This window comes from Parasteatoda tepidariorum, chromosome 5 (genome assembly GCF_043381705.1).
Source record: "Parasteatoda tepidariorum isolate YZ-2023 chromosome 5, CAS_Ptep_4.0, whole genome shotgun sequence".
Classification (NCBI taxonomy): Eukaryota; Metazoa; Arthropoda; class Arachnida; order Araneae; family Theridiidae; genus Parasteatoda; species Parasteatoda tepidariorum.
Window position 1 is genome coordinate 69,614,604 of NC_092208.1, and position 24,593 is coordinate 69,639,196.

The window sequence follows — 24,593 nt, forward strand, 5'->3', positions numbered from 1 at the left end:
CTTAGATAAATTATTTTTAATCGTGGTAGTTAATCAGCGTTCAAGTCAGCATATACTTCAAATCATGTTTACATTCTTTTAAGTGTTACCACAATGTCACGAAAACAAAATTTCTTATTCACTGCATAATTTTCATGATGTATGGGGTAGGGGCCGCTGCGTGGCCTAGGTACCCAATTTGTTTTAAATAAAGAAAAGATCGTGGTAGTTAAAACAGTTTTTTGAAACTTTGAATTTTAAAATTTAATACCCCAAAATGCTAATGTTGCTACCACTAAGAAAAATTTTTCTTACCGAACGAGCTATTGATGTATGTTTTTTTCTTTTTTTTTAGTAAGTTTGATTTTAAGTTATTTCTCACTTTACATATTAATAATATTAATAATTTTAAAAATTCCACAAGAAATTTTTTTTCTAGTTCTGCTTTTTTTTTCATTTTCCCTTTTTTAGCTCAATGTATTATTCAATCTTCTGAGTCCATCTCAAAGATACGGCATTTTCAAGATGAATGGGATATAGACATATTCGCGACCCCAGTTGCCCAGTTACATATGATCTCTAGTACAGTTCTTTAGTGGTGAGGCTTTTAAAATGGTGCCAAACTTTTGAAAAGCTTACTTTTTCATTGTCTACCACTCTGAAAGATATTTTGCAAAAAAGCGTAGTAGTTAACAGTCCTGTAATTATGACATAACGTAGGGATCTCACGTTAAAAGGTTTAAAAAATGGTGGTGAAAACGTATTTGTACTGTCATACATTTGTGAACACCTCAATGCGTAATTTTTTAATTGAAATATATATTTATTTTGTTGTTTCTAATTCCCAAGAGGTCCATCCAAATTAGACCAAATGCATAAGTCCAAAAATGTGCAGAAAGTCTAAAAACAGATGAGGTTTTGAAAAGAACTTGTCTATCTTAAAATCGATACAGTTTAAAATATACTCGGGCGAAGACTCAGCAGTCCCACATTTAGTGCAAAGTCCATAAGTCTTTCTCCCCTGAACATACGAGAGACACCTCAAGTGACCACTTGCAAAGCGAGAGAAACAAGTCTGCTGGATTCTAGGTCCCTCAAAAAACAAGGCACCTTCAGGACGTTTTCTGAAATACCAACTATGCAGAGGAGGAACCCTCCAGAGGTCCATACAATTTTTTTACACTCTGCAAAGACCTCACTGAAAGTGGAAGGTATATCTGACTGTAAAGGTTCCAAAGAAGCATCCTTAGCCAGAGTCCGCCATCTCGTTACCTTTAAATCCAACGTGTGATGGAATCCACTGGAAGTGTACCTCGATGGTTATAAGGATATATTTATAAGTTAGCTAAACTCAAAATGTTAAGTTGATATTTAGAAAAAAAAGCAATGAGTGCTAACGTAAATTTTCTACCCCTTTCTGAAACACGTGGGAAGATGAAATAGCAGATATGCATTATAAATTAGAAATACATACTTGTATGAGTGCTTTTCAAGACATTCAATTTCTTTCAAAATATCCTGAGTGAGGAAGCTGGCGTAAGCTTTAGTAGTGACCACCACACCATCCGGAACGGAATACTAAAATAATTATTATACAAAGTTAGAAAGCACAGCAAAGCATTCTAACTCTCATTCAGCAGGCTTAATTATGTATGCTTGTTTTGGTGGGAAAACATTTTTTTCCGAACTTGCTTACGTAACACTTTAACGCTACGAAAAATAATGAATTTCCCTGTGAAACAATTTTCTGTTATATGTGACTTTTAATCAAATCTTAGGCACTCTCGTATCGCTATAATTTCAAATCTGCGATTGATTTCTCTCTACAGTTAAAACTATGCACAGAATTTACACAGAATGTGTCGAAGCTGAATTTAGATATGTTTGCCTAATTGTGTAACGAGTAGTTCAGGATTAACAGTTAAAGATGTTCAAGATGAAATACAGTAAAGTTTCTTTTCCAAAAAAATATTAGACAACAGCCATTTTGCCACATTGCCAATGTAATAAAAAAGCTGACCTGTGATCGCTTTCTGGCGATCACAATTTTCTTCATTTTGTAATGAATCGTATTTTAATTTTTTTAATATTCTCACTGAACAAGGATTCTCACTTACTGCTTCTATTATTACTGCATTTGTACTTTAATATTTTACTGCCTTATGCACCAGACGTAATTCTAATAGTTTTTTACTATTATTTTTGAAAATTGTAGAAGAGCCATTAATTTGAAAATGAGAAGAAAAACATAAATTTTGATAATTGTATCTCTTGATTAGCTTTTTTATTACTCTATTTGTTTATTACACTTATATTTTACTTATTTATTACATAATAAATTTGGCTGTTTTACCGTTTTAAGCTCTTCGCTCAAATGACTAAGTTTTCCAAGAGAAGAACCTTTTCCACCACTCACATCTGCCAACTGACAAATTTCTTCCTTGAAGGTAACAACATCAGGTAACACTATTAAAAGAAAGAAATGAATTATTATATATTGTTTGGATAGTTGGGCATATGATCCTAAAACTTAGAATTAACACATTATAACACCATAGTTGACAACAACTACGGATTGTCCCTAGTATTTAACTTTATATTTAAAGTGATAAAGAATCTTACGAATTTCTTTTTAATTTAATTTATAAATTTACATCATAAGTATATTTATCAGTATTATATCATAAGTAATTTAATTTGATTTTGACTACCACTAAATTAAAATAAATCTTTCTAAAAAGCCAAAACATCAGCGAAACCGGTGAGGTTAATACAGAGATGCCAACTGCTCCGGACACGCCAAAATAATTAAAAAAAAACGGTAATTAACTACTAACTAAATTTTGCAAATATTTGACAATTTTTGCTTGCTTTTTCGAAGGTCTAGCGTTACATTAATATTACAAAGTGGTGAATTATATAAGCCTACGAATCATTTAGAAATAGTGGTGGATAAAAATCTACTAAATTGAATTTATTAAACCAAGAATCACAATTGATAAACTACCACTGTAAAATATATAATTGCTCTCCGGAGCAAGTTGGCATCTCTGTTAATATGCTGCGCTCCCTGTAAGAAGTGTCTTTGCTGTTAGCAGCATCGTTTATGTTTTAATGCGAGCTTTTTAGTTTCATGAAATTGATTAAAACTTATTTTGTCAATCACTATTTTTAAATAATTTCACCGTATATATAAAATGCGTAATTTTTTATATTATTACTCTGGTGGCTAAGCTTGTGAAGTGTTCGCAGAATTCTACGGTTTTTTTTATAAGTTTTCTAAATAATCTGCCGAAAATGGAGCAGTTGGCTTCCCAGTAAAAATAAGTGACAAAATAGCCATGTATAACTGTCAACTTGAGCGGCGTTCAGAAAGAACTTCCTTAGTAGTAGCAACATTAGCGTGTTGGCGTATTAAATCTTGAAGTTTAAAGTTTCAATTTTTTTTTAACTACCAAGACAAAGTAATAAGTTTAAAAAGAATATGTGGATAAGATTTATTTGTTGACTAATTAAGCTTATGAACGTCTTGGGAGGGTTTTTTTTAGAAAAATCTTTCAAACTTAAAAGTTGTTTTACTACAATTTTTTATGATCTATATTAACGACCGCACAATTTGGTAGGCATGCAATTGTGAAAAACTAATTTTATTTACAATTGCATTCCAATTAGTCTTTCACTACCACTTGGGAAATACTTCCTCTAAAAGAGTAAAAGTTGGCAGGTTTGCAACACACCACAATTTTAAAAGATAACTATCTGAAGTAATTACGTTCGCAGTAATGGCATTTCATTCAGAAACATTCTGACATTTAATTATAAATATTACTGGAGGACAATTTCTTTTTCTGCTTCATAAGATTTTTGAACAAATCTTAGATATTTTTGGGTCGCTGATTTCAAATCTGAAATTGTTTAGTCTCCACAAGCTACACTTTTTATGCAATTTAATAATATATTTCTAAGCAAGATTTGTTTTAAACTCACTCGAATGAATTCTAAGTGACTCCACTTCTCTAATACGTTAAGAGTGGTAAGAAGAAGGCAATAATACATTTCAGTTTATGATGCAAGACTTCAGGTCAAAGAATTTTTTAGCTTAAGAGTTATTTACAAAGGAGAAGACAAGTTTACATGCATAACTTATGCTTCTTTTTTAACTTGTTAATTCAGACAAAATATAAAGTAAACTAAAAATACTATTTTGGAAAGAAACGGTAGCTTTCGGGGCACTACTTATTTCAGATTTAAAAAATCCACACATCGTTACATTGGGGAACAAATTTTTGTATAAATGAAACAAAAATTTTTCCCCAATGTTATCATTTCAAATTTAGAAGATTAGTTAAAAATGCTTTGTCCTCTCACTAGCGTTTTACTCATTTTAGGTATTTAGTTGGAAGCTTTCGTAAATATGTTTTTATGCAATATTAACTATGCATTTGACCTTACAATTTTATGGCAAAATAATGGAGTTGCATTTACTTTTAAATTTTGATGTATTTAGTCATTGCTCTGGAAGGCTCACTTTATCTGCTTATTTTATACTATGGTATTCTAGTAAAAAATTGTTTAAATAGTCGATTGTTTAAAACAAAGTTTCAAAAATTCAACATATACGTCCTGTGAAATCTCTGATTTAATTACATTTTATTCTCAATTGTACTATAATATATGCATTCCAATCTATGCATTTCAATATAACGCACCTCACCTTTTGTACAATACAGTTTCTGAGGAATAGCTTGTAGTGGAAATTCAGTCCATTGCGAACGCCTTCGATGTCCATTTTTCTTATATTCGGGGTAATAGTGGTGATCTCGGCAATAATAGAGGGGACCAATTGGTCAAAGACGCGACTTGATATTGCCTTGAGCATGATGAGTTGTGTAGTAAATTTAAATAAAAAAATACTACTTTGAAATTACATTTGAGATAAATGACATAGTGGAACAAGTTTTTTGTTGCATTTATACAAGTACCTAATTGGGGTGCGGGGATTTCAATATGAAATTACTTTTGTTCTGAAAGCTGCAGATTCTTCTCAAAGCCATATAATTTTACTTCAGTTTATTGCTTGCCTGAAACTCTTTGATATTTACAAAGACTGTGTAAGTTAATATACGTACATATATATTGCCTACTCTTTTAAAAATATCACTGAAGATAAAAATGAATAAATAGATAGATAAAAAATACGTATGACCTTAACGTATTGCATAATAAATTGAAATGTATTATAGTCTTCTTCGCGTTACTACCAATATATCCGAGAAGTTAATTTTAAACAATTCCTTTACAGGAATACATTTTTAAATTGTATAAGAACTGTAGCTTGATTGCAGTGAGGCAAACTGATTGTAGATTTGAAATCAGTTTCCAAGATCCGAACAAAAATCTCGTGCAGCAGACAGAAAATTGTTCTCTTGTATAATTCATAGATTTTTACCTGATGGAACTTTAATCTTTTTTATTTCCGAAACTTCTGCACTTCTTAATGTTGCGTGGGGTCTGCAAGAAAATGATTTTATTTATTGGTTTGATAAGTCATATTTTATAAACAAAATGCAACAACAAAACTCCTATTTATTTCAATTTAAAATCGTCCTTTTTCAAATTCCAATTAATTAGAAAATCCAAAATTCAAAATACGTTTGTATTCGAAGTTGACAGGGAATCTAAAAATTAATTCAACACTTCATAAAGACACAACTTTTTCAAATTAAATTTTAAATTCGAGCATTCTGTCACAAAAAATGAAAGATAATGATTCTTTATAATGAAAAAACTATGCAGTAGAGGATGTTAGTCATCTTCAGAAAAAAATTGCCATTCATATTGTTTCTGAGATATTTGTGCAACAATTTCGCAGTATTTCATATACAACAATGGTACATAAACATAAAATAGATGGTACAAAGAAATCACCTGACAACTTTGCTCAGATAGCAATTTTTATATATTACGCGAACAAGAATCATGTCGTTCAACATAAATGTTATGTCACACAAAAGTGATGATAATCTAGAGAAAGCTAAAACTTAGAAGCAAAAATGTATCTAATGCACTATGCTTTAAATTTCCAGTTGTTTTCACTTTATTTGAAATAAACATTAATTCTATGCATAATCATATAATTTTTATTTTTTAGTAAACAAGAACTGATGGAATGAAATTGTAATACTTGAAAATAATTAAACATAATTTACCTTTTAAACAATATTCCGTAACCTGTTTCGCCATTTAAGTTGAATTCGATTCTTTTAAAATCATTCCCAGGACCACTTTCCTTTAAGAATTCAAAGCCAAAAGTGCACCCTTCGAAATTGAAAGGAACTACACCTGCAAAGTTTATAATTATAAAACAATTAGTATTTAGAATTTATAAATAACAATGACTATTTTGATAAGATGCTTCAGAATAAGATAAATATTTATACTTATAAAAAACAAATGTGCTAAAATGAATACTTTACTCATCAGAAAACAAATTATTACGAAAAAAAACCTTACTGTATACAATTTCATGAAAAATGGATTTTAAAAGTATTTAAATATAAGTTAAGAACTCACCTTTTACGTTAAAAATATATGGATGTAATACGGTAATATATATAGGGAACTAATACGGTAAATAATACGGTAATTATAATACGGTATAGTGGGGAAAATATGACGTTTAATAAAATAGAGGTTTGGCTATTTTAATGAGTGCTTACCCATTCGCGCCTAACGTTGGAAATCACGCAGATCTCGGTGCGCTGCCATGAAACGGCATTAACCAATCCGTCGGATATTTATAATCGATGATGGGTACGATTATGGGTAATTTTTTAGTGTAATTGTTCCTACCAAAAAAGAAAACACAAGTGGTAACACAAGTGTTTCGTTTTTAGGATTTGTTTTGTAGTAAAAAGATAATTCTACATACCGTTAACAAATTAGTAGTATGTGTGGTAACACTTTAACATGCGTGGTAATCACATTAGAAGTATATGCTGCAAATGTGGTGCTTTTTAAAAACTGAAGTGATAGATAACGGATAGAAATATCTATTTATTATTTAAAAAAATGTACTACTGAGAAGCCATTTTAGGCAATACATATGCTTCTAAATTTCAATTTTTTTTTATTTCATAAATTTATTCATTCCAAATCCCTTTTAACGCTATTTTTTGAAGCTATGACACCAAGGAAAATACGAAAGCGATAACTTATATGCCTTACACTTGAAACAATGCGATGATTTTTAAACTATATATAATCATGCCGTGAAGAATTATTAGGGCTTCAGAACATACAAATAACTTAAATATTTTAAAAGGTATTAAAAAATTTTAAAAATCACCAATTTGACGACATTTTTCCATCCAGATGAAAATTATCAAAATCACTGCCTTATTCTCCTTTTTTGTGAATTTTTATGAGCCCAGATAATGCAACATTGGAGTAAAATTTTAAATATTATAAAACTAGACCACAAATAATTTTCATTTTAGCAAAACTGTGGCTTCTCTCCACATTGACGTTTTGCGCCATTTTCATAATTATCGTAGACAGCGCTGGCTTCAGTTAGGCTGAACTTGACTTATTAGTCACGAGTAACAGTTACAAACTCACAGCAATTATGAAAATAGCATATTATTCTTTAAAAAGCATCCTTTCATAATACGACGGAGCCTTCGAAAAACAGATCTAAATGAATCAATCAGTTAATTAATTTTAATTCAAAATTTTTATTAAGAACGAATGCAAATATTTCTATTCTCACTAAATGTTATGACTAAGAATTTAATTTCAAATCAAGTGTATAACAGGTATTCACAGTCACGACAACTGAACATCAAAATCTATTTTTAACCTTTCTTTCTTCAACAGCACTTAACATATACGTCATTGGGTTTACTTTAATTTCCAACAAATATTAACATGAATTACCATGAGATTGGCTGAATTGGCTTTATTTCTGGCAGTATCCTTTTCCGATAACGTTCCTATAATGGATCTTTCCTGAACTCCAAAAGCGTTGATTAAATAAATTTTTTATTTGTCTTTTGATTAGACAGAACGTGGGAGATTTCTTTCACACTACTTGTCCTTATTCAAAGAATGCAAAATTTATTATTCCACTTATAATGCTACTTGGATAACTATATATTTTTTATTTTACATCTCGAGGTCTGCAACGAAGTAAATTTTTGTTCTGTTTATCTACCTGTTCATTCATCTGCTTCAATCATACACTTTCCATTAAATTCTGATTTCTGCATTGATCAACAAAAAGTCCATCAACTTCAATCCACACCAACTGCTTCATACTTTACATGTACGCTTTTTTATATAATGACATAGTNATGGATGGATGGATGGATGGATGGATGGATGGATAACTTTTTTTCCAAGGCTCAAATAATTTAATGCAGGCTTACCAACTACTAAATTTTTTGCCAAATATTTTATATAGTGGTAAACACTTAAAAAATCCAAAGCTTTCAGAATTTTTGGTAATGTTTCCAACATTTTAAAGGTCTCACCACGAATAAGCTGGAATAAAGTGGCGTTGCATATCAAAAACATAGCGATCACTAGAATAAATTATTGAAAAAAATCGCAGAAAGTTGGCAGTTTCGTTAATAATAAACAATCAAAATTGGAAAGAATGCGCACATTAAAACTAGCGATCAAGTATAACTTTGCAGTTCAATAGTTCCCAATCAAAATTGGAGAATATCCCTGCTTTAAAATTTGCATTGAAAAATTTATTTGCAGTATTTCAATTGCAAATAATTATAATCGAAAAATATACCTATATTAAAATTTGCACTGGCACTTCCAATTCCTCTTTCTTTCGACTCAAAAACCGAAACGGATGTGTGATCAGCATCATATAAATCGCAATTTGACTCCACTAGAAATCCAAACGAAAATCTGCATAAATAGAAAAAGAAAAGGAGAAATTAAAATTATTTACAAAAATTATATCAGATGGCGTGAAATTCATGTAAATAAGTAGCATACCTATTCGATAACGCTTTAATTTGGCTGAGATGAAGGTATTTTCCAGACTGAAACGGGAAACAAATATAATCAGAAACTTTTTTTTGTAATTTTCTAAAAGTATAATGAGTATTATTTGATTAGAAAACTTCATTCGTTTTAAAAATGTATAAATTGGAAATAACAATCGACATGTTTCAAGTTCTCAAAAACAGACGCCCATTTTCAAGACTCACACCACCAGACATCAATGAAAGTAATTTGAAAAATAAGCGAAAGGTTGCCAATAGAAAAGTTCTAGTTGGAGGAATGGAAAAGTTCTAGTTCTGTTTCTCGCCTTTATGTTTCCATTTTTGTTTTAGAAAATTTATGTTTATGTTACAAGTCAATTTTGTTTCTTCTCATTCATTACTGGCAATTCTAGAAAATAAGTGCCTGCTTTTGAGCTCTTGAAACATGTCGAACATTATTTCCAATTTGCATATTTTTGAAGCAATTGAAGTTTTCAAGGGTTAATTAGTTTAATCTTTAATGAGTGCGTAATGTAGTCAACATCTCTACTGAGGCATTTTTTTAAAAAGGAATTGAATGAAAATGGGTTATAGATGTGGGCAATACTTTTAAAACAGATTTCTGAACCAAACATTGCAAAAGAAAACTGCCATGTCAACTCAAACAATAATATTAATATAGTAAAAACAATAACTACTACAAAAGTATAACTAAAACTATAGCAGAAAACTGTCTCGTCAACTCAAAACAGCTATAAAAAAAGGAATTCTTGTTTGGTTTAGAAACTTATGACAGAGCTCTACAATTGATATTCATAAAAACTGCTGAAATTGCACTGATATATAGTATTCTTCAAGTAAAAAATTAAATTTTTTGTCGTCAAGTTAATTTTACAACACAATCGCACTTTTAGAAGGCAATTTTTTTAATACTTTGGTAACCATATCGTCGAAAAGTATTTGTAACTAAATACAAGATAAGCATAACAGCCGACGTTTGCTTCTATCAATACTACTTAACATTATCGGTAAGCGGTAGCGAAATGAGAAGAAAGTTACCCATAAAATAATTTTGGTAAAATATTAGTATGCGTTACACGCTTGGAGTGTTTTTAAAAATGTCTCCAACGCTGAAATGAAGCGTTAATTAAATTTCTAAAACCTTAAAGTAATTGCAAAAGTTAGAGTTTCGCTACTATTTTATATATAAAAGTAAAATCCTCCATGAAAATTTGCAGTTATGCTAAAGTGATAAGTGGTCTGTAATTGCATGCCACGATGACACAAATTTTTGTATTGATGTGAAAAGTGTTTTTATTTTTAAAAAAAATAGAAATCGAACAATCGAATCAATTTAAGTTTGAAAAAGAAATCGATTCAATTTTAGACTAAAAAAATTATTTTAAATTTTTTTATACGTTATGGTATTCTTCTCTCTTCAAAATGTATTCTAAAAATAAAATAATTTAGTTTACTGTCTTTGTCTTCGACGCAAAAGCGATCAAAATTATCAAAGTAGAACGATCATGCTTAGCTGCAAATTTTTAAGCATTTTGCGTAAACTTCTATTTTTACACTTAAAATGATAGTAAACTTCATGGTTTCTATTTATATTTTGATTTATAAATTACAATCAAAATGATTTTCCCCACTACGACTTAAATAAATTGAACATATTTTTGAATGTAGGGTAATATATTGATGATATGTTTTTAGCTCTCACAAAATATAACGCATATGACTGGAATCTGTGACTTGAATACAATATTTATTTTACTACCAGAAAATCCTCTTCCCTTATAAAACTAAATAATAAATTGGCGTGCGTGGTCATGTTACCGAAAAATAGAGATTTGGAATTAAATGGGTTAGAACCACATGAAAAATAGTAGTTTCATCTATAAAAGTATCTGTCACAACTTATGAAACTTAAATAATAGCAGCTTTAAATAAAATCATGAATCTGCTGTGAATACATTACTTTTTTAGTGTATCCTAGAATGTGATGAAATTCGTTTGGTTTTAGTTGAGTTGGGTTGCCTGTAAAATAGAAAGTAGACAAGTAAGAATAGTAGAAGAAAAAAAATATTAAGTTGTAAGAATTTAAAATCCCACAATTACAAGCGTTGACGAATCTTTCAATAAGTTTAGTGGTACTTAAAGTGTGTAATGCTTCTTAATTTCTTCAGCGCAAAATTACATCCAAAACTAAGGAGTTATTTTGAGGTTGACAGATGCTAAAAACACACCTGAAGTAGAAAGTGAGGTTATGTTTTGCACCAAAAATAACCTCATTAATAAACCTCAATTTTAACTTCATTTCTTCCTTACAAAATCATCCTCATATATAACTCAGTGATACTTTTAGTAGCGAGAGAGTGAAGTTATTCACACCTCAAATATACTTATTTGCTTGAAGTATAGAAAAAATAACCTGTGCACCTAAAAAAATAATCTTCCTGAGTTGGTTTCTCTAAAGTAGATTTCCATCAACCTCAAAACTACCCCAAATATGAATACGATAACTGCATACACCTTGATTATACACCTTGGGAGGTTGATTTTGTAAGATTGTTTTTGAAGTCAACTTCAAATGAACCTCAAACCAACCGTAAAACAACCTCAAATAGACCTCAAAAACAAATTAAATTGTTGTAAGGATACGCTTTTTGCGAAATATTTTATATAGTGCGAGACAATTAAAAACTAAAACTTTCAGAATGTTTCGCAATTTGCCAACATTTCAAAAGCCTCACCACAAGTTGGTGAAGTTGAGTTGTGTAGGGGTTGATGAAAAGAGCCTGTGCAATTTGCTTTTATCCTCTGTGCTGTGTGAGAGAGTTGAGCTGAAGATGATGAAGAAGTGAGGATACAAGATGATCATGGAGAAGAAACTTTAAACTAATTCGATGAGAAATTTGCAGTTTTCTGAGAACTCAATGTACAAAATTTTGTGGACCCAACACCTTTGAGTTGATGATGATGACGAAAGAAGTAGAAAAAAGTGATTGATGTTTTGTATCATTTGCATGAAGTGGTATGGAAAATAACTTTAAATGAAATTTGTAAAACAGAGAATCATACTTTAAAACATACACTTAGCTAGTAGAAATTTTCCTACAAAGCGTAGATTGTTGGCCGCCCTGTAAATATTAGGTCCACCGGAAAATTCTGCCCAGAAAAGAGCACGCCCCATTGAAGGTGTCTTTATTAAAATAAGCATGTTAAAACATTAATACTTTTTTTTTTTCATATAGTGACCTTTATTGCATATATTTTTCAGCGTAATATTTTAAGTAAATGCAATGAAATTAAACCGTTAAAAACATCTGGGCATCTGAGGCCGCTTGCGGCCCTTTTCAAATTTGTCTTTAGCTTGATCTTTGAGGAGCTTCGATGAGATTGTGGAATTCAAATGAAGTAAAGGAGTATTCATGTGAATCATTGAGGTTCAGATTGTGTAATTATAAGCTGTAGGGTGATTTTTGCTTTAAATATAAATGATCTGAATTTTAACTTAAAGTGGTAGTTGCGATTAAGTTATTAAATAGATAATAAATAAATAAAAGTGAATTGAGTTTCTACTACTTTTTACATTTTCAGTCACCTGTGGCATCCCTGTAAATAGCTGCAAATCTTCTATGTTTCGTTTTGCACAATATATTTTTGAATCAAATTTATATATTAATACAAGTATAAATTTTGAGGAACTAATTTGATAGAAAGTTAAAGTGTTTGGGAGGAATTTCCTGCTTAAAATGAAAGAAAATGACAGTTTTGTTTCAGTACGTGTAACATAACATAAAATTTAAAAAAATATTTTTATTTATTTATTGTAATAACAATTGAATTTAAAATAAATTGGATGTGTTGTAATTTCGAATTCCACATCAGAACGAAATCTAGAATTATGCCATGCGTCTACGGCTTATTTCTTCTTGGTTTTGATGTTTACGGCTTGGTTTTGATCTCAGTTATACAATCTGATCTTTCGTGGTTTGTGAGCACTTAATATTTACATACCGTTTGGCATAAACATTTGACTTCAGAGAAATACTCCAGAAACAGAAAAATGCTCTTCATTCATTTTTATTCCTAAAATCCATATCGTCAACGTATCCAAATACTTAATTTTGAACTACGCAATAACACAGTTACATTAAAATCTAGTAAATATGGTATCCCTAGACTGCGTCACGAAGCAGTGACACGAATACATCAAAATCTAATAAATGTATCACACAAACCGTTCACGATGCAGTGACACCAGTTACATAAAAATCTAGTAAATTTGTCATTCCGAGACTATGTCACGAATGTCTCGTTCAGTGACAAGTTACAGTTACATCAAGTCCCAATAAATGTATCCGGCTATACACAGATTGCGTCACGAAGCAGTTAAACATTAAAATCTAGTAAATATATCACATTGACCGTGTCGTGAATCAGTGATACTTCAAAACCTAGTAAATGCGTCTCATATGGACTGTGATGCCAAGCAATGATACCGTCTAAAACTGATACATTTACTAGATGCGTTGCTTTCTTCCTAAGTGTAACAAGAATACTTCAAGATTTAATAAAAAAGTTCAATGCTAATAAAAAAAGGTATTATTTTATTTTTCGTTTTTATTTGAGATGTTCCGTACTTTATATTTACCTAGATACCTAATTCGTTGACCAAACAAATAAATTTCTCTGTTTTCAAATTCATTTTCTACTGTCACTTCCCCGTGTATTGTACCAGCTTGTCCATAAAAATCTAGAGCTTCCTGAAGGCTAGAAAAAAGAAAAATACTTGCTTGAACGTTTGAAACGATTATATGCATGTGCTTATTTATGAATCACATTTTCTTGATGAACTTACTTATTATATTGAGAATGTAATGTTTTTAAGGGAACTTCCGTCAAGCCACGTACAAATGTTTGGAGACTTATGTCGTATTTGAAATCATAGACATCCGATGCTGCTTTCCACCTACAAGGAAATTTAATTTGTGCAATTTTAGTTTTCTATATCAGCGGTTTACAATTTTTTACGGCAACGGAAGCCTAAATGATCGAGCATCTTTTGATGGAACCCTAAACATCTAAATAAAATTTATTATAAGATTTGAATAAATTAACCAAAGAAACACAACTAATTATTTCGACTTTATTTATTGAAAAGAATGAATTTTTTTTCAATAATCGTTTTATCATCAATATTCTTAAAATAAGAGGTTTTATTTCAAACAGTTGAATTCGCAGGCCTGAAGTGATATCTAGTCCAGATAGAAATTTCTTTTTAATGCACATATAACCTGGAAAGGAATATAATTATACTTCTCGGAATAGTTAACAGAGAAAGATAATTTGTTATTCTGGAATTTAATCATTTTATTTTGAATTTAAAAGTTCGACGAGAAATTCTGATGCAATTTTTTTTATAAATTTTGCCACTTCTTTTTTACTGGCATTATCCTCAAATAATTTCATCAAAATAACGAAATTATCAAAGAAATTATGGTTTATTGTTTTGATATAAATATTATTACAAGTTTCAAAAATTAGTACTGGTTTAAAAAATTCAAACTTTCGAAACCCTTCTGACCTTTTCACTTACTTTACTTTATTTACAAAAATTGGGCACCTGGGCCACTTAGCGGCCCCTATCCCATACATCTAGAAATTTACAGAAAATTTATAGTAATAACATTTTGAATTTAGCAGTCGATGTGGTAGCTAATAGAAAAACAAGCACTTTGCTTGAGTAAATATAACATTTGAATATCTGATTCATCGAATCTAAGTTGATATATATAAATATAANGTATTCAGGTTTTCATCTTTATTTTCCATGGTTATGTCTTCAGTGCTTGGATTAATTTCAGTCATTATTGATTCGAGTTGAATGGAGTTTTTATTCATCTCCTTGTTTTCTTCCGCTTGAAAGTTTTTCCTCTTCCACCTGACGTGATAAGCTGCATTTGTCAGTTTTAGGAAGTAGGAGTATTCATAGTCTCCAGAGTAACTTGATCTTATTTGAATGAGCAGTTTGCTAAGTAATTTATTTAAAACAATCAGCTCCTCTGTATCAAACTGAGTGTAAAACTCTACAATATCGTCAATATGTTCATGTTCAACTGGTGGAATATATCTTTTTGAAATCCCACAGGTAGCAATGATTTCTTCTAATGACGTGGATTCTTTGCAATGCTTCTGACCTTTTCAGGGAAACCCAGACTCACCATTAGGGAACCACTGCTCTACATCATACGAATTTCCTGAGATATTTAACTCTCCGCATACTTTATGGACACTTTATAGGTGTATAAGTTTAAGGAAAAAGTTTTCAAATAAATTACCATGTCAAAAATATTTTTTTATTTGATTTATAATATTTTTTAAATAAAAAGAATGTTCTACTTACAGAAGAGCGAATTTCACATAAATCATTCTTTTATCTGAGATATTCTCGTCGGAGGTTTCTCTGTAATAAGAAAAAAAAATCATAAAAATAGTAATTATTAGGTTAATAAAAACGTATAAGAAACACACACACAAAAAAACAGGATTATTGGAGCATATAAATTGAAATGAAATGTTATAATAATTATGGAAAATGTGCAATTATTAAGTATGCTTCTGTTCAAAATTGAAACTTTCAAAAATTTTCAAACTGTTAAAGATCGTTAAAACGAAAGGGGGGAAAAAGCTTTCCCTCAATAAACGCAGGCACCTGACTGGTTGATTCTTTCCCGTTAAGTCCAATGTCATTTTAAATTTAACGTAAAAACAATACTGCAATTAAATACGTTGAACTTAACAGTCTATTGTCATTGATAGTACCCTATATATACAGTAATAAAAAGTTCGGGATAAGATAGAATCAAAAGAATTTCGTCCACTGCTTAAATTGTTTTTTAGAAAAATGTATCAATCCTTTGCACTCTGATGTCGCCTCTAATGCGCCATCAAGGGTCACCACTGTAAAGTTTAAAACTTTTATACCATGATAATTAGCAACCACACTATTTTAGGATTCTTAAAAATACCGTATTAATGTTTTTTTAATGACTTTATGCCTATATCAATTTAAACATTTCAAACAGGGTTTATATGGTCTGGAAATTTTTTTAAAGTGGTAGCAAAAGTGAGATGTATCTAGATACTTTAAGCTCTCATATTAAATATTTAATTTAAAGGAAATATATATGGGTGGAAGGAATAACTCGGATACAATTTCGTAATTTACAAATGAAAGATACATTTAAGCATTTTTCAGTAAAATGTTTCTCAATGAGATTACAAGTTGCCCACTATTTAAGCGAAAAACATGTATCAATTTTTCTTGCTGTATTTTGAGAACAAAAATAATCAGATCAAACATTACCTTAAGTAGCCAGCAAAAAACAATCGCCATCTCCTCATCGGTGATTCGCACTGTAGCTGAAGTCCTCCACAAGAAAATGTCACTTCATCCACACAAGCTTGCTGAAAATCGAATGTTTTCTCCAATTTATAGATTTTACCAGTTTCCAATTTCAGAAAAATGAAGGCTTCAGCTTTATTGTTGCATTTTCTATTTATTTTTGCAACTAGAATCTCTGACTTTGAATTACCACCGTAGAATAAAATTTCATCATCTCTCTAAATTTAAAAAAAAATTATATGAATTAAAATATTAATTATAATAATATGTTGAAAAGAATAAAAATTGCACAAAAAATAAAAAGAAATACGCATTTATAAGATGCAACAGAAAACATTTGGTCAGTTTTAATATTAAATATTTTATTGCAACATAATGCGAAAATGGATTTCAAATTTAAGAATTATTATTAAGTGTAGGGCAGGGCGTCTAGTTTCCATAATTATTTCATTATATAAATAATGTTGTCCAGGTTCAACTTTGCGATTTAATTAGATAAATGCACATTGCTTGCTGCTAACTTTGACAGGAATACCTCAGGCGAATAAAAATCTAAGAAGTGGTGATTTATAAAAAGCAAAAATATATTAAGAGAGATTAAAAATTTTAAATTTTTCTNTCTTCTGTAATGCTACCTAAATGCTGCATAATTCAAAATGTTTTTTAATTCAACTTGTAAATACTTCATGCTGAATGGGTTAGGGGCCGCTGCGCGGCCCAGGCACCCAGTCTTAGTTAAATAAAGAGAAAACTATGTTCAGCCACTAACGGTCTCAGGCGCCCAGATAAATTTTGATAATTATGATGATGATAAAACTATGTTAATGTAACTGCAGTCAAGCTTATGTGGGAAAATAAAAAGAAGAGAATAATAATATTTGAGACCTACTTTTTTTTCTAGACAATAGAAAATCCATAACTACCAGAACATATTAATACTTAAAACTAGCATATTTACACAAAAACTGAAATTCGTATTATTACTTTTTAATGTATAGTGGTAGTCACAGGCAATTCAATCCCCCCATAAAAAGTCCCATCCCGAAATGAATTGATATTACTACGAGTTGTTGTTGTCATCGTATGACATTTTGACAATGCTGGCAGGTCAATTTTAGAGCAGAGGGGTGCACTTCTTCTTCTATTTAAGTGGCGCCATCTATGTCCAAGAATTCGACTTCTGCCACACACATACGTCACAGCCAGTTTCACAGGGAGGACGCATTCCCCCTCCATCCATCCACAGATCGCAATTTTGACCTGAACCAGAGCACGATCAATCTCCGATCTAGTAACCCCAGAGATATTGATTTGTTATCCGATCTTAGTTTCCCGACAGATTTAGCATGCACATGTCACTATTTTAGCAAGCACATGTTACCATGCCTTTGGCCGGTGAGGATCGAACTGACGGCCTCATCGACATGGGTCTAACACCCTACCAACCGGACTATTCCGGTCCATTATTATCAATAATTTATTTTTTACGTATACGCAACAGCCCTGATGAAAGAAAGAAAATAAAGAAGTGAAAAAAAAGTTTATACATTTAATAATTAAGAACAATGAAATTTTTTTATTCTACTAACACTTCAATTAAATAAATTTATTAGTGATGAACTTTAGGAATAATTTATAATTTTTCTAAAAACTTATTTAAAGTAATCACTAAACTTTTTTGTATCTATACTGCACCTAAGAACAGAGTTAAACGAATAAATGATATTTCTATTATTAAGGTTGTAAAAAAATATTTTATTTATTATGGGTGTCAAAAAATGTTTTATTTATTCACTATTTGAAAAATGTTTTATTTATTCACTATTTGAAAAATGTTTTATTTATTAAGGATTTTAAACATTTTGTGCTTAGTAAAGATACATATAAAACAGAGAAGTTCTTCATTTATATCACACCTATGATGAAGAAATCAAACAAAAACTGTATTACTTCTATGAAAATTTACTACAAAAAATAAGTACTTCCCACAACGATCTATTTCCATTTTTGTTAAGAAAATTTACATAAAAAAATCACATCGTTACCTAGTTATTTATTCATACAAAAATACAGAAATTATTTAATATAAAGAGAATTTTTAAAGGAAGCACAAAACATTAACATAACTCTTAAATTTTCTAAAAAAATTCCTTACGAATAATCTTTGTAATTTTTATTTCATAAACACACAATAATATTTCGTTAGTAATATTTAATTTCTAGATTAGATATAATTTCTAAATTTCTACATTAGTTAAAATAGTATCGACAGCAATTATTATATTTTACTTACATTTCGTAGATGAGATTCTTTTTGGGGAGATTCTAGTTCATGCTCCTCTTCTGGAATCGTGAAGTTTACTTTAACTGGATCATTTTTGACTGTATAATCATACAAATCTATTCTTTTCTTGGCGTTACGTTTGTAAATTCTAACATACATATAAAGTATAAGCCATTTACACCACCTTGTACAATCTGCAACAAAATATTTAAAAATTATTTGTATGAAGGTATTTATTTATATCCTCTATTGGTTTAATAAAAATTTCGTACTTTTGATTAGTTTGGAAATTTTTGTATTTATTTAAGATTTAGCTTTTTTTTCTTTTTTTTTCTTTTTTTTTTAGTATTTCCCCATGTTTTCGTATATATGTTCTTAAGTACTTGAGTAGGTGCACTGTTAAAGTATTTGGTTACAGACATATGCAGTAACATGAAAACATAGATAAGTGAAAGTGAAGGGAAGTAAAACGATATAGCTACAACTGTATATTACTACATTCATTATGCCGGCCAGATAGCTGAGAGGTCAGGTTGCTAACTGAAAAGCCAAAGGTCACGGAATCGAATCCCGCTTTGGGCATGGATGTCTCTCTCTGTTCGTCCCCTATCGCGTGCAATATGAATGTTGCCCTTCCAATGAACGGGCATCTCTGGCAACGTGTCTGCTACTTTTTTCACACTATCCGTGTATTCTCGATATATCTTCGTATCTTTCAACCTTGAAAATTATAGTTCTCTGGCAATTTTTTTAAAAAAATGAATAACTCGTTGGTTTATATTTGTACATGAACGAGGACATCTGAATCAAAAGTATTTCCCGTAACCAAACGTTGTTGACCAATGACGAGTTAGCTCGACATTGCAAGTGTAATGACGAGTTAACTCGTCATCGGTCTACAACTTTTGGGCATGAGAAGACAAGTTGATTCGTCTTCTGTCAGCAATGTGTTATTACATAAACCCCTATTTATAAAGCTTCAAAAATATTTATTTTACAGACAATAATTCAAGCTTATGTATAAGATTCCCAAAAGCCTTAACAATTTTATATAGTGTTAAGAAAATCTGATAAACATTTATAATATTAACACGCTTCTTTCGTTCGTTGTAGTTGAGCTGGACGTCTGAGGCCTTATATAAACATACTCGAGACAACTATTATGAATTATTTCTTAAACTTGCATAAATATTGTGGAACTCAAAAATATTTCAACTTAAATTAATTGAAATAAAATTAAGGATTGTTGAAGTTGTTGTTGTTGTTGTCGTAGACCATTAAGGCAAGGAGTAAGATTGTTCTTGTTTTCCAGTGGCGGCATATATGACCAAGAATTCGACTTCTGCCACATCCACGCGTCACACCCGTTTATGGGACGAATCCATTCATGCATCCTTTCATTCATCCACAAATCGTTATTTTGACCTCAACCAGAGAACGATCAATCTCCAATTACCTAAAGTACCCTCAGATGTATAATTTACGATCACGAGAACGATTAATCTGCAATATCCCCAGAGATATAATTTGTTACGGCCATATAGAGGACTTTGTGACTCCGACAAATTCAATGTATATCAGTCACCATTTATTAGACAAGGAGTCTGCTAGATTTGAACTATCGCTCTCAAATACGTTAAACATTATCTTCAAGGTTCCTGCGGTCCCGAAAAAATTTTAAAAGTGGTAGAAAATGTAGGGTAATGCTAGAATATATTTTTTATTTTAATATACCATTTTATCGTTAAGTGCTGGAATTTTCATGTATATATACTTTCTATGAAAAACAATTTATAGTAGCGGCTACACAAGAATTAAAATATCAAAATTTGTCTTATTTTCGTTACAACTTTTTAAAAGTTTCAAGGCCCGCGAGAACCCTATATCAGAACTACCGATTTAAACAGTATCTAGCAGTACCTAGATCGTATATATTACTTAAATCTGCTCTTAAATTTAAATTGGGACAAAGATGGAAGAAGGGAGTGGTATTATTTACGTAAACTAAGTTACGAAATAAAACTATCAGAATTCGTTCGTTCTTTGTTGTGGAAGTGGGCGTCTGAGGCCTTACAGCCCTTTAAAACTATCAGAAAGCTTGCAAGCCTATCATATGTATGTTTATATTATTCAAATGCAATGGCTATCAAAATCATTTTAAACTGTATTTATCTAATGAAGAATAGAAAGTTATTCTATAAATTTTGCCACCATCTTAAATACAAATATAAAACATCTGCTGGCGAAACCGGAAGAGTTGGCAAGTATGCTATCATAAATAATAAAGCGATGTTTTATATTCACAATAGCAGCCTATGTTTGAAAATAAATTAGATTTAGCATAAAACTTTTTCATTAAAGTACCTTTTCACTACTAAATTATCCGTTCTAAATTACTTTTGATGCAATGGTTTCAGTGCACTATTAAAATTAAGAAAGTAATAGGAATTTTTTTAAAATTATTAATGTAAGGAGATAGTTTTACTATTAAAGCATTTTAACAATTTACGTGATAATATTCAGTTCTAAACTTGCTAACAGTGATTGCTAACAGTTACTTGGAAAACTCGAATTTTCCAGGAGAAAATATATTTACCAACAAGAAATGCATTCTTGTGACTGTTATTGAAAAATTACCTGCCTGACAGTTATTTGTTTTGAATGAACCATACTGGAAAAAAGGATCCAAAATTTTACCTACGCTACTGAATAAAATATTACAACTATGTTTCTTATGTTGTAGTTGCTCTCATTTTTTGAATCTTGAAAAACTCGAATTTTCCAGGAGATATTTACTAACAAGAAATGCATTTTTGTGACTGTTTTCGAAAATTCACTTGCCTGGCAGATGACACTGAAACTTTTTTTTGACATAATAAGCATTCTTTCTATACATATTCATGAAACATTCGTCTTAATTAAAACAATTAAATTTATTTCATGACACTGATATCCCAAAAGTTAAAGTCTCTTACCAGAAATTCTTGCTATAAATAACCCTATAACAAAAGTAAACAGAAGAGCTGACGATAGTTCCATGCTTGCTTCACCCTTAAATGTAATCGCATACTGATAGAAAAAAATGAAGATGAAAGCTTTGTACCTTAAGTGATTACTGATAACTGAAAATCAAGTTAGATTAGAACTGATATAAGTACGAGAACGAAGTTGCGCAATGTAATATAATTTATTCCTGACACCGATTACACAACATAATGTAGAGAAGGGCAGATCATTGTTTTAATGCATATCATTTATTTTATGAGTGGTTCTATAAATGAATGATAGGCAGATATTTTTTTTAATGTAATTTGCATAAATCATTTTAAATGCTGGGCTCCTTTAACCCCTTGGGGACGGGTGATTCAGAAAAGCATTCGTACAAAATCAGAATCAAGTTGTAATTAAATAAAAAACAATAATTTAAATGTGGTCGTTGCTAATTTGACAGACTTACTTTGCTTTTACTTTAATTATTGTTAGTTTAATTATATATATAATCAATGTTAATTCAAAGTATAACTAAATAGTTTTAATTTGAACAAAGTAATGGTGAATTAAATAAATCAAACAATTATAACTCCGCCCACAAATAAACTGCTAAAGAAATACTTTGATTACCAGTTTTATATTTTTACAATGATTGATGCAGTTTTATGCTGTCACGTATTTGTGACAGTCGGCGCGAAAGGGTTAAAATATCGAAACGGTTCCGAGTATTGAGTGCCCAGTTGATAATGTAGTATTTTTTTTGTTTATACGTTTTTTAAAAAAAATAACGTATAAATCGAAATTATTGAATTATATTAATTAAATAAAAAGAATAATGTATAAACTCGTAGACGGTTTTGTTTTCAATGCCAAGAGATAAGGTAGTAGTCAATAAGGTAGTAGGTTTAATCAGGTTTCTGCGGTTTTAAAAATTCTTTTAAAAGTGGTTAAATTAAATCAATTTGGTTATTTTATATAGATAAAATTAAACAAATCTGGATAGATCACTATTTGCATATTAGTTTTTAAAAAAATGCGCCTTAGAATTTTTCGCTTTAAATCGCTAAAGTGTATTGAGGAAGAAAAAAAAACGTTTTTTAATAATTTTTGATCTTATGATCGGATTTTTACACAGTAGGCATGTGAAGGTTACTTTTAAAAATTAACGACTGAAACTACAAGTACGTGAAGCAAAAGTAACAAGTAAAAGTAAAGTGTACAAATAAAAGTACCAATGAAAGGAACAATTCTTAAGTCGTTAGAAAAGTCACATCTATCTATCTAATTTAATCTGTTTTCTATCAGATTTTATTAAGTCATTCATTAGGAAATTATAAGAAAAAAAATTTAAATTTCAAGTTCAAAATACATGAAATTTTAATTTAAGTTTACAAAATCTTAAAAGGCTTGAAAATGTTACGAGATTCATTGAATTAGTGACCTTAGAAAAAATCCAGAAACCGAAAATCACTGTTTACTTCAATGTTTGCATATAAAAAGGAGTTTCAATTTATGTTAATTTCAATTAAGATTTTTTCCGACATTTACGTTACAATTACTTGTACTCTCTCCCAAATAAAATAACGAAAAAACAAGAAAAGTACTAAATTTAAAAACTAACGAAGTTTAAAAAAAAAGTACGTACTTCTTACTTTTACGTAAAAGTTCCATGCATAAGTAGGACTCAATCTAACTGGTTCGAGAGGGTGACCTCAAATATGCTAATAAATAAGCGCAGACAATATTTTAAGTTACGAAATCAGATACAAAAATGTACTTTCTCTAAATGTCTCCTCCCCCGAAATATAGAGGATCTGGGATATATAATCCTTATAGTTTCCTCAGGAAAGTTGGCGAAAGATTATAATGTAATTATTAAATGCCGATTTTACTCTTTGCTTACTTCGCCATTCCTCAAGAATTTTATAAGCTAATCGAGAAAAAAAATTTTGCCCACAATTTTAAAATTCGTTTATCTAAAGATAATTCCATGCAAAAAATAGTTTTTAATAATTATATTTATTATTTTTTTATAATTTTAATCATAATTGGAAGAAATTTTGCATAACAATGTGTTCAAATTTTTACATACTTTTAATGAGCGTAATTTTTTATGACAAAATGCTAAGGTTCGAACGAAATTGGCCAAATAGTTCCTAGGAAATTAAATTTAAAAAAAATCAGATATTAAAAATTTTCATTATTAAATGCTTTTTTTTCAAATAAAAGAAAAGTTTGCGTAACAAAATGTTTTTTCTAACAGAGCTCTAAGTATTAAAGTGGTACCTTAAATAAAGATCTAATAGTGGCAGTAAAACTTTAAGTAAAATTTACTGCCACTATTAGATTTTTGCCACTTTAATCACAGCTGCTTTTTTAGTTACTATGATTGATTATCACTTTAACGTCTTCGTGACAGGCCGCTCAGAAATATATTCACACAGAACCAGGATCAAAACGAAACTGTTAGCTTTTACGAGAGCAAGGGTTACTTTGACTTTAATTATAACACACGACCCAACCAATGTTAGCTCAATGAGTAACGATATAATTTTTATTCTGAACTAAGTAGCGGTGGATTAAATTAATCTATTACTACCCCGTCCACTGATAATACGTTAAAGAAATAATTTGGTTGCAAGTTTTATTTTTTTAACCCTGTTTGTCGTTTTTTTTTATCACGGAGAATGCATACAGGACTCGCCCGTCTAGAAAAAATTAAAGACTGATAAGAGTCTTATGAAAATTCTAATTCTTTAAAATATTTGTTTCAGTTCACGACTTCTGAAAAAAATTGTTTCTTAAAATCTTCAAATATATGGGAATGGTTGTAATTCATTTATTACTGCATAGTGCTCTCTTTTATGAGACTTTTAAAAAACTCTTTCAAGAGTTGACTTATTCACAAGTTTATCAG

The 24,593-nt window shown here is 30.1% G+C and overlaps 1 protein-coding gene across 1 annotated transcript in view; it reads right to left on the minus strand.

The window, feature by feature from the left end:
- The window catches only part of LOC107451670 (rifampicin phosphotransferase), a gene marked incomplete in the record, with an annotated part of 78,821 nt that extends 57,034 nt beyond the window's left edge, over window positions 1-21,787 (minus strand). Inside the window, 13 exon segments of the mRNA XM_071180556.1 lie at window positions 1,454-1,557; window positions 2,333-2,445; window positions 5,429-5,490; window positions 6,189-6,321; window positions 8,786-8,907; window positions 8,998-9,044; window positions 10,969-11,027; window positions 13,648-13,766; window positions 13,855-13,965; window positions 15,400-15,459; window positions 16,363-16,619; window positions 18,695-18,879; window positions 21,661-21,787. Coding sequence (XP_071036657.1) covers window positions 1,454-1,557; window positions 2,333-2,445; window positions 5,429-5,490; window positions 6,189-6,321; window positions 8,786-8,907; window positions 8,998-9,044; window positions 10,969-11,027; window positions 13,648-13,766; window positions 13,855-13,965; window positions 15,400-15,459; window positions 16,363-16,619; window positions 18,695-18,879; window positions 21,661-21,724 — 1,436 coding nt within the window.
- Window positions 21,788-24,593: the final 2,806 nt, after the last annotated feature.